This window comes from Tribolium castaneum, chromosome 5, assembly GCF_031307605.1.
Source record: "Tribolium castaneum strain GA2 chromosome 5, icTriCast1.1, whole genome shotgun sequence".
Classification (NCBI taxonomy): Eukaryota; Metazoa; Arthropoda; class Insecta; order Coleoptera; family Tenebrionidae; genus Tribolium; species Tribolium castaneum.
In genome coordinates this window covers 7,457,893-7,469,367 of record NC_087398.1, presented here as the reverse complement: position 1 = coordinate 7,469,367, position 11,475 = coordinate 7,457,893, and the positions used below count along the sequence as shown (strand labels likewise).

The 11,475-nt window shown below is 34.7% G+C and overlaps 3 protein-coding genes across 3 annotated transcripts; 1 reads left to right on the top strand and 2 right to left on the bottom strand.

The window, feature by feature from the left end:
- Window positions 1–463: 463 nt before the first annotated feature.
- Window positions 464–2,358, bottom strand: LOC657023 (O-glucosyltransferase rumi homolog). The gene is made up of 6 exons (XM_963512.5): window positions 2,226–2,358; window positions 1,993–2,171; window positions 1,778–1,946; window positions 1,445–1,731; window positions 1,135–1,328; window positions 464–1,087 (listed from the first exon to the last, which is right to left on the bottom strand). The coding sequence occupies exons 2-6, from the start codon at window positions 2,114–2,116 to the stop codon at window positions 662–664; spliced, it is 1,200 nt and encodes a 399-aa protein (XP_968605.2). The 5' UTR covers window positions 2,117–2,171; window positions 2,226–2,358; the 3' UTR covers window positions 464–661.
- On the bottom strand, window positions 2,202–4,075 carry Tmem43 (Transmembrane protein 43). The gene is made up of 6 exons (XM_015980573.2): window positions 3,917–4,075; window positions 3,647–3,870; window positions 3,181–3,312; window positions 2,893–3,133; window positions 2,624–2,843; window positions 2,202–2,579 (listed from the first exon to the last, which is right to left on the bottom strand). Exons 1-6 carry the CDS (start codon window positions 4,073–4,075, stop codon window positions 2,353–2,355), a joined length of 1,203 nt encoding a protein of 400 aa, XP_015836059.1. The 3' UTR covers window positions 2,202–2,352.
- SiaT (Sialyltransferase) lies at window positions 4,042–7,247 on the top strand. Its single transcript, XM_963657.4, has 4 exons — window positions 4,042–4,162; window positions 4,338–5,039; window positions 5,089–5,463; window positions 6,637–7,247. The coding sequence occupies exons 2-4, from the start codon at window positions 4,349–4,351 to the stop codon at window positions 6,876–6,878; spliced, it is 1,308 nt and encodes a 435-aa protein (XP_968750.1). The 5' UTR covers window positions 4,042–4,162; window positions 4,338–4,348; the 3' UTR covers window positions 6,879–7,247.
- The last annotated feature ends 4,228 nt before the right edge of the window (window positions 7,248–11,475 follow it).

Here is an 11,475-nt window from a genome sequence, read left to right as displayed (position 1 = left end):
TTGAAAAAACCATGTTCTTAAAAGTAAATAAACACATTAAAATACTTATTATAAATAATACAAGCCTCGGTATATTCCAAAATATTAACTTTTGCCGAAAAAAAAACTAAAGTTGTTGAAGTTCTAACTTCAAACGATAGCCAAAACTTCAGTTGTAAACTGTTAGAAGCATTTTTTACCTGTTTAGAATTTTATTTGCTTTATAAAAATTATAGTAATCAATGATTGATAATTTTTTTACTAGCATTTTTAATTATAGTGATTTTTATACATTCTCAGAAAGTTATCTTGATAAAAAAAGATTTCGAGAAATCATCGTTTGTTGCATTTAAAAATCTTACTAAATAATAATCATCTGAACTAGTACTTGGAGGGTTTAGAAGCCAATCGGTCTAAGTAACTTTTGGGCTTCAAATGTGTGTACAGTTTGTAGGATAATTTGATAGGGTATTAAATAACCACATATTTGTTGTGCTATATTTTTAATAGACTAACATTTCCAACTACGATATAGGAATAGATAAAATATAAAACAACATGATAAGAATAATAAAATAAATACAAAAAAAATATCACATTTAAATATAGTAAGTAGGTTCCTTAAGACTAATTATTGTCATTTCAGTATTATTGTCATTAGTTTAGATCGTTGAGTTCCTTTTTATTTTTTAATTTCTATCAGATCGTTATCAATTTCGGGTTTGTAAGTCAACAACTTAGCATATTGTTTAAGCAACTTTCTCCAGTAGCAAGTTACATCAACCAACTTTAGATTATTCCAAATCATATTATACCCATTTTCCGCAATCTCTTTAGCAATATTATCATAACTCAATACAAACTGTACCAATTCCTCAATTTTCTCTTTACTCGCATTCGCCTCCACTGGAATGTAATGAATCCAAGGCTTCAAAGCCGGATAGAAAAACTCCAACCAATCACTCCCAACATGAAAAACGAGAGATTTACACAAGAGAATGTGCTTAAAACGAAAACTGGCAGCCACACCCCTGAAATTAAAAAGATACTTGTATTTGCAGTGGTCCTCAAAAGACACTTCAGGCGCCGGAGGCTGATGCAAAGTGTCCTAAAACATAACTTTTTTTTAACAAATTAAAGCCATAAAAAATTTACCGCGTCCGATTTCCAGGCCTGGTTTTTGGTGTATTGTGCATCAACCAAGTGGGGTTTTTCCCTCGACAGGAGCACCAAAGGGTCCCGCTCGGCGCTAGTGCGCGAGCCCCGGAAAAACCCCTTCGGGATTTTTTCGTCCCAGAGAGTTTCGTTGCCCTTTTTGCCCAACAAATCACGATGTGTATCCCACCGTCCTAAATAGAAAATGCTTGATCAAAGTAGCCAAGTTGGCTCAATGTTGCCAACTCAATTTAGAATTCACAGGCCACTTTGATCGGAAATTTAAGTGATGGGAGTAAATTTAACTAACCAATTCCTCTCGGGTACAGGGATATAGCTGGGCCCCCTTCCCAGAATGCCCACGCTGGGTACATTATATCGCTATAATCGCTTGTCTTGCTGAAGGAAAACACAGGCCCGAACACGCCGTAGTCTTTATGGATTTGGGGCCAGTCTCTGGTGTTAATTATGAGTTCCATGTCTGGTAGTTTGGGTAAAAGTTTCAGTAAAAAATGCTCAATGCCGGCACATCGGGCCGGGAACATGCAGTTCTTGTCTCTGTATAATTTGTGATCAATTATTTGGTATTTAGTTCCTCTGAAAACACATTATAACTGCAAGAAATTGTTTTTAGTTGCGTTACTTTGTTTTAACTTTGTCAATTAATTGTGGCGTTATGCCCTTTTTAAATATCTTCAAATCGTCTGATATTTGTGAGGAATAGCACCCACATTTTGTGTTGTCACAAGGTGAATAGTTCTCCTTGGCTCTTTTAATCAAATCAAGGTACTTTAAATATTTGGTGTTGGCTTCTGCAAATGCACTTCAGTTTCGTGAATATTGCGGGCTTAAACGTACCTTTTGAGTACATGTTAACTTTCGAAGCGTTGCATTGTTCACTGTTCTCCTTCAAACACGCTTCGTTTGCATTGCAAAAGTGCACAATTACGAAAAACAGATAATTAAACAAAAGGAAATACATTTTTGTTTGTTGAGGTTAGGGTAACACGTCACGTGTCAAAAAACCAGGGCCGCCACTAAAAAAATCCGAATGAAACTGCGCCAAAAACTTTATAAAATCTTTTAATCACAATAAATAAATCACAACTCGCACTATTGTGGTTGCAACAACAAAATGAAAGCATTTCTCCGTTTTCACCTCCTAAGCTGAACATTTTTTCAGCTGACTAGAAAACCGCTAAGAGTTGCAAAATCGTCTCATCTATTGTAGAACCCGTTTTGATTTTGAGCAATGTTGTACATTCCCATTGTGCAATAGAAGAATGGGCTGATTGCGGCCGCGACCAGGCCCACACCTAACACAGGTCGGTACAAAATCCAAGCTGTGGCAATCACTAGTAAGGAGACTGAAGCTGAGATCGCGAAATTTGTTGAAGAGGTCATGTCGCCGGCCACTATATTTCGTAAAAATGGAATTCTAAAAACTACAGACTTTATTAATAAAAATAAGAGCTGCGTAAAAACTTACAGAAAATTTTAATCAGTCTCGCTAAACAAACACAGGACGCGTACAAGATGAAAACACCAGCAGCCCTGATTTTCCACGTCTCTAATCTAACATCGTAGTGTTCAGCATTGAACATTTGATTGATATTTAGGTCCCCATGTCGCAAAAGTGCGATTTTGTGGCCTTTGCTGGTCGTGTAAGGGACCAAAACGCCGTCTTTTTGCATTGCAATTACAGTTACCTGTAATTAAAAATCACAAAAATTGGAGTTTTGTGTTTGAAATTGTTACGATTTCGTTTGCAATCCCAGCGTAATAAAATTGGACCCTGATGTCGCCCACTTCAGGGTTCCAAACGTCGTCGCAATGGTAGTAAATGCCCATGTGGAGTTTCACGTCTTTTCGTTCAGGTCTTTCGTCACTTGTGACCTCTACGTAATCAGTGAATTTTTCCTTAATTTCGCTACCTAACATCAAGTGGCCAACGCGGACAAAGGGGGATATGTAGGTGTGTGATTTTAGCGGGATTTCACTGCAATTTTTCATAAATTGTGCGATAAAACCAATTTTTTTTATTACGTGGGGTTGTGGTGGCCATGTCTTATGTAAAAACTGCTACTGTCTACAACCTTGTCTCTCCATTCTGTGACATAATAATAATCGGAGGTTTCGTAATTCTGATCTAAGCCGTTATCAACGTAATCCCTAGGTCTACAATTTCTATCATTAGGGTGAACCGAAAATTCTCCATCAAGTAGGCTTGGAAATTTAAAATTTTTTAAATTTAAATTTAAATTTAAAAAATTTAGACGCCTGAGACATTTTTTAAAAATAATTTTTGTAGCGAAATTTACGACACGAAACCGTGGTGTATGGAGGATTTACATTTATAAACACCAATAATAAGGTCCAAAGAACAATTTAACAAGCTTAGACCAAAATATTCATTTTTTGAAAATATTTTTTAAATGTGTGGACTGCTAAGAGACATACGTCCTTGCCCACTGCGCCTACTTAATAGAACCCCATTGTATATTATTCTTACGATCGCTCTTCAACCCACTGATACATTTGAACCCTCCGTTTCAACTTAACAGCCTGAATAGAAATACCATATTCAGGTTCAGTCAAAGGTTCATCAATCCCTAAAGGGCCCGTGATATGGACCAAATGGCCGTCCAACTCCGGCCTTATATTCTCATAAGGGTTGAGTGAAATGACCCTGTTGTATGCCTCATCCAAGGAATGGGCATGGTGTACCGCCCTGCCCTAAAATCGAAAGATAACCTCACCTCCTCCGAAATTCAAAACGTACCTCGTTCCATGTCAAAAGCCAAATTCCTAAGCAAAGTATACAAATACCGATAAGAGAAGTTAACCAACTCCTCTGGAACTCGTCTATTAGAGACGAAGAAGTTGAGGGCATATTTGGGGTTATGCGACACAAAAAACACGCATGCCCGTAGTGTAGCATAAATTTCAGGGGTAATAAAATCGAGCAGTTGCAGAAAATGCATTTTACCGCAAAAAACGACAAAAAATCAACCAGAACTGCAAAATCGTAAGTTTGTGGTGTAATTCCATTGTCACGTTTGATTATCCTTGCAAGTGGGGCATTTTTTTGCTAGGTTTTTATTTATTGAATTTACTATTTGGGGATATTGATTTTATAATGATGGTTTTAGTTGGTAGTTCCCATGTGGGGGTATAATTCTATAATTCAAAATTTTTTTTAGATAGCGCCAAAATGAGAGCTCTAGTGGTATCCATATGGGTTTTTATCAATTTGGTGTTTTTCGGTATGTGTGGATACATGTATCTGCTGTGGTCGCAGTACTGGATGTTCATGGAGCGGCAAACCGGAACAACAACTTCCACCTACGACCAGCAAATTTACTACTACAACCGGGGGTTTCTACCAAATGATAACAAAACCCATAACGAAACCAAGCTTAGAATCAAGCACAGCCTTAAAGATAACGTCACAGTAACTTTAATTAAAAACAGTAAGCCCAGATTCCCCAATTTGCAAGGCAGGGAGTTCGAATTAGACACGAAAAAATATATTTGTTTAAAAAATGATAGTTTTAAAAACTGTTCGAGCAAATCGTTAGAGTTTAAGGAAAAAATCCTGAAGGAGTTGCGCCGCGTCCTGGAGGACGAGGGCAACGTTCTTAAAATAGGCGCAGAGAACCCCTACAACGTGCAATATGAAGGCACCAAAGGCAACTTCTATGACAAAACGCCCAAGGAAATAATGTGCGAACTGGAGAAAATTCAAGTAAAAACGTTGAAACGCGGCGACGTGGCCGGGGGTCCCCACAACCTGGGCGATTTCCTCCCCAAAAGGGGGCTGTTCGAGAACCGCAACTTCAACTCTTGTGCGATTGTTGCGAGCTCCGGCGCGCTCAAAGACTCAAATTTGGGCAAGAAAATCGGTGTGTGAAGCACACATCCGTTATTTATTGAACATAATTGTAATTTTAGACGCTCATGATTTGGTTTTGCGCTTCAATCACGCGCCGACCAAAGGCTTCGAACCAGATGTAGGCAGAAAGACAACAATCCGCGTGTTGAACTCGCAAGTTGTTACCAGGAAAGAATTCAATTTCCTCGAATCCGATATTTATAAAAATGTAACGATTGTCGCGTGGGATCCGAGTAATTATAAAGCGTCTCTTGATGACTGGCTTGAAAAACCGGAATTTAATTTGTTCCCGACCTATGTTGAATACAAAAAGCGGAATGATAAAGCCCGATTTTTCCTAATAAATCCGCAAAGTCTGTGGGAGTTGTGGGATTTTCTCCAGGATAACTCACCGAGCAGACTTAGGAGAAATCCACTATCGTCGGGGTTTTTGGGTTTGTATACTTGATCTGAATGGCATATTAATGTAGGTTGTTGAATTTTCTTATTCACACTGTGTGCGAGCTTTAAATGCTTTTTTTTTCAAACTATTAACAACAACAAAACAACTCGTAAAAAATTTTAGTAGTTCATAGGTATCGAGTTATTACCTATTAATCAAAGCCTTACGTGTTTTTTTCTTTTTACCGTTTTGTGAGTAATGCATTTTTATTAGAATTATCGCAAAAGACAAATATTTTTAGCCCAACTGAGTAATTCGAGGAGTAATTTAAAAAATGTCACATTTTATGCATATATATTGTGATAACAAATTGAAGAATTATTAAACCAAAAGTGTAACTAACTCCATGATTCACCTAAAGTGACTGCATAAAAATATTCTTAAAATTGTTGTAGTACGTGCAAGGTCTGGGTTGGGGTTATTGTTAAAATTAAAACTAACATTTTTTCCCAGACTTTTGATCACAATTGGATTTATTGTTACGGGAGCAAACAGAACCCGTTGCATATGCAAATCGTTGTGTTGCGGTTTCGTCATTAGAAAAATATTGATATCCTCTCATTTATTCGCAGAATTAATTAAATTACTGGAATGTTACTACACTGTTGATTTTGCGTCTCAAAATTTGTTCAATTCGCTGGTGGAAATTAATTTCGCCACGCAGTAGCATTACCGAGTATTTCTAATAATTATGTGTACTTACTTCAAATTGATTTTTCGCCTGCAGTTGCAAGTTGTAACGGAACCCATGGAAATTTTATGAATAATTAGATCTTTATCGTTTGAGTACAATGAAGCGTTCTTTGTGACTTCTTTATTAATCATCATCGTTTGATTTTCCTCGTTTTCCGAAAATTATGACTTGTGGATTGTACAAGTTACAATTTAACACGAACAGGAAACAGTGGAATTTCTATCAAAAACGCTTGTTAAATAATATGATTAAGGAATGAAACAATTATTCATGTTGGTGTCCAAATTACCGGAGCCCGATTTTCCGGAACTGTTGTACAATTAGGAAGTGGTATGGGTGTTTCAAAATCTGGTCTAAGGTTTGTTTTATACGGAAATGATTCGTACTGTTATGCAACGATTTGACGAAAAATTTATTAGACACCGTTACATAAACCTTTTTGTCTTTTACTTTCAATATTTTCTTTTGCAGGTTTGGGTATTTTGCTTCCTCTGTGCAATTTCATCGATGTTTTTGAGTATGTCCCTTCAACCAGGGTCACTAAACGCTGCCACTATTACGATCCTGAAGATAATCCAGCTTGTACTTTCGGAGTTTGGCATCCATTAGCAGCCGAAAAACTTCTTACTTATTACATTAATACGATCGATGATCGGACAGTGTTTCAAGATGGTTATGTTCGAATCTTGGGTTTCAAAAATTTTAAATGTTGAGTTTTGAGAAATTTTGGAGTGAATTTTTAGACGTCAATTAATTCGTAAGATGATGAGTCATAGATTTTGTCGGTTGATTTCCGCTTTTGCATATTATTGTGTGAGTGTAAGCGGTTTTGCGGTGAATTAAGAACACCCATCGTCTGAACACTGTTTCCGGAATTTCAAACTTTTGTTCTTCCCTATTTATTTCATGCTTAAATTTGATTCGGACTAATTTTAGTCTGAAAAAATCTTGTGATATTCTAAAAATAGAGACAACTTTAAATCTGAAATAAAATTGTTTCAGTAGTGTTTAATTAAAATAAATACAAACTGTACTAATTTGTTTAATGTAGCTCAAATTATGAAAATAAAATATGGCATGAAAGAAAAAACGATTGTCTTTTCCCAGCTTGTGATTTTAAAACAAACACCTTCATGTGTCACTTTTACTGAATTAACGTCATTTGGATTCCTTTTTTGATATTCAATTCGAAAACGATGCGTAATCTTAAACGTGCTCATATAAACATAACTATTTACTGAAACGACATTCGATGATAAAATTTGGAATTTTATAGGTACCTGTTTTTATTATTTTTTTTTAATAAAAATTTACATAAGCTTAACATGAATTAGTTTAAATTGATATTCACTGTCTGTAACGGCCATATTTGCTATTATGTTTTATATGTTGTATTTGTAGTAGGTAAATATTTACAAAAGACATACTAAATATTTTTGTAAGATATCAATATGACTATCATCTTTCATAAAAGGCAGCATAACAACAAAACAAACAATCATAGAACTACCTATTTGAAAAATAACACAAAAAATGTTTGTGACTAAAAATAAATAATAATAATTATTAATAAAATATTCCCATGGGAATCATTGAAAAACTGTATAAAAAATAGAAAATGTTATGACAAAATTGCAACTTCTTGTTACTGTAATCGCAATTACAGATGATTTCTATTATGAAAAGGAAAACTAACGGAAATAGTGATACACGCCGATTATCGAGATCCGTAACTAATTTATAATTTTATGAAGGTCACTGGTATTTATTAAACAATCAATCGTTTATCTAATGCATAGGTACAGTTTTAAAAGTATTGTTTAAAAGTTTCCGAGAAAATGGAAAATGTGTAAATTCATGCTTACAATAGAAAAACAAACTTCTAACTCCTCTTAAATTAGAGATTTTTTTATTAAAAGACGTGCGTAGATAATAATGAGTAATACTAATAACTTACCACTACTGGAGAACAACCCATCAGTCTTTCCATTTTTTCTAGAAATATTGACTTTAAGTGTAAATAATAACAACAATGGACTAATTGTCTGAGTAAAGCAGATTAATTAATTAATTGTCACAATGCGTTTAATCTGAAACAGATTGTGGAAAAACAAGTTTCCTTAGACACAGTCAAGCAAGCAACGTCATGGAATATTTCAGTTTCCCCATTCATAAAATTTGTAAATCCAAAAATCAGAAATCGATAGTCGAAAAATTTTTTTAGATGTGTTTTTTTGTGTTAACTAAACAAGGAGAATTCTCAAAAAATTGAAACGCATACCCAACCAAGGGGATTTTCCCAATTTTCCCTTATCTAAACAAAGATGACGCCAGTCAAAGGGTGAGGCGTTTTACAATACGTAGTAAGGTTCATCCTGTTGATAAATTAACGTAAATCGTGTTACACCATAATGGGTTTTCAAAACTGAGCAATAATTGTCCGTATCTATCATTGCCAATGAGGTGTGTCGAGGTATTCCACCGGTAGTGATTAGTTCTAAATGTTAACAAAACAATTACAATTAATAGACAATAACTGTTTTAACAGCAAACTATCCCAAAGTTTTATTTCAAACCATTTTATATACTTTATAAACTAATGAAGTAAATCATTTATCAAGTATAAACGTCCCGAATAAAAGGAAAAAATGTGTTATTCGACCGATTCATCGCTTAACTGCTGACACTGAAAAAGCAATCCAATTTTTGTATAATTTTGTCGAACTCATCATTATGATTCATACGGGCCTTGAATAAATCTGTTGCAAACAATAGGCGTAATGATATTAAGTCAGATAAAATCAATAACTGCAACTTTGAAAACGGTGGTTTTAATATCCCCAACGAAGGAGATTCCCTTTTATTTTCCTGCAAAGTTGCCGCTCTTTAAAATTCGCTCCACATTGCGATACACCGCAGATATTCGGGCTTGTAATGATCTAATAAAAGTCGGGGTTAGTTCGTTGATTCATTGATAGTTGATGAAAAATATTTGAGTAATGGGTTGGGCCTCGAGAGGCTTCAGGTGGGCTTTGTTCGTTTTTTATTCTTTTATATTTTATGGCTCATGTGTATACATCTACGACATGCATGTTAAGCAAGCTAAAACGTTTATCATCATTGCATTGATACCGATCTTAAGAACATAACAATGCGAAAGGAATCATTTAAATATTTTGTTGTTTGTCAACTAAGGATGGTTGGTACCTCTATATGAAAATTAGATTTGTCTGTCGGCAGATTTTTGGCCGTGTCCGAATTTAAATTTACAATTATTTTGCGAAGGAAGCGTCACTGATTGATTTCGCACGTTTAGTCCAAAATAGATCAAGGAATTTATTGCTTCATTTATCACTTTTGATTAGATATCGAAACCTGGCCTTTTATACAAGTCGCTGAATTTTTGCCTGGAATTTATTTTTTTTGCGAACAGAAGGGACGATCACATTAACATAAAACTTGTCATTGTGATTTAACAAATCCAATTGTTGAAATCATCTGTATTAAAATATTTAATTGTGTACAACCTATCTTACATTCTTTGTCAGCTCATCTAACCGCCGAAATATATGCGACTTGAAAATGATTCACACTCGCGACAACAAAGGAGGAAAACAATAAATTGTTCCTTGCTCCAATACTGCATATGTGGAGTGATTCATCCTGCAAACTGTTTGAACCAAATAAAAAAAATTTTAAAAAATGCCCACATCTCAAATTTATCTCAAAAAATTAATACAGAGCAATACATCCCCAAAAAAGTATTTAGAAGTTTCAAGAAATACATAGTTTTAATAAAATACAGATAATACAATCTAAAAATATCTGTGTATCACACAATATCAATAAATTGAAAGATATATTCTAACCTTAACGGATTCCCATTATTTTCTTCGCAGATTATAATTATTGCATTATGTTTTAAATGACTGTTCTGTAAATTCAAGTTTTGCGGAAAAATCAGTTCGCTGTGACCCATTTTGAAAGTGGTAGTAAAGCCTGGAATGCCCAATACATTATTTATTTGGGGCAATTAAGTAACAGAACTTTCCGTATAAATTAGCCTCTACAAGAATTAACTTTGCACTTTGGAATTTAGTAAAATAAAACTTTCTGCTCGCATCACATTAACCTTTCCTTGTAAGCATGGCAGATCTATGTTACTTCCCATTAGCTTCCGATTTAACAATTCCACTGTGTGTATTGATTCGGAATATTCAAACATAATCGGAGATATGTGCCCACTTTGCATATAACTTTACGCGGAACGTAATTTAATTCGAATGTTAACAATCGATTATTGTTTCCACGCATCTTCGACTCGAAGGTTGCGTCCAAGGCTTGAAAAATGCCTCAAAGGATGCACAGATCGAAATTTAAGGACTTCCGTTTTTCAATCGCTCATTGATTTAATAACCAAAACAATAAGGACAACGAACTTTGCCTCACCGAAATACAAAATCCTCAGCTTTGTAAACACAGTCACGTGAGTGATCTTTAAAATAACTCCGGTCATGTTTTCACAAAATTAAATTAGTGCGTGTGTATACAGAAACTGGAAGCATCCGCATATCGAAAAAATATTAAAAACAATTTTAACAAACAAATAATGACGTCTTGCGTATTTATAGAAATTAATTGATTTTTTCTCCAGCGTTTGGTGCACCTTTGGAGACTTTGGAAACCAAGACGCAAATATTTACGATTCGTTTTTAACAAATTGCGCTAATTGGGTCATCGATAAACTACAATTTAATAATAATGATAAGACGGTCTTGGGAGACAAGTTTAAACAAAAATGCGGATCACTTTCAATTACAAATATTTGATTTGATATTAATTTATGTTTGTTCGTTTCGCCAAATCGGTCACTAACAAAACAAAAGGCAAACGAATAAAGCAAGTCAAGGCCAATTTTTAACATTTATCACCAGGTAGCTCCAGCTATTTATTTTTAATAGATACAGTCAAATGCAAAACAAGTGTCTACGTCACATAGTTTTTTCCGATAGCAGACGGCGAAAATTTTGATCAATTTTTGTACTTTCAGGCTAAAATGAAAGTATTTTTATACTTTACACTGGATGAGTCATTATATCAATTTTATTGAGTTTCTTTTGCTGTTCCCTGTTTTGATAAAACATACCTAATAGATAAAAATCAGAAATATAAATAATCAGGTGGATAAGCAAAACAAGCCAGTTTTGGAAATTTAACTATCGTTCTGAGTAAAACTACCTGTTCTGAGTAAATGCTCATACACATCTAAACACATATTTATTTCACAATGTGCAAAGGGCTTGGAATTTT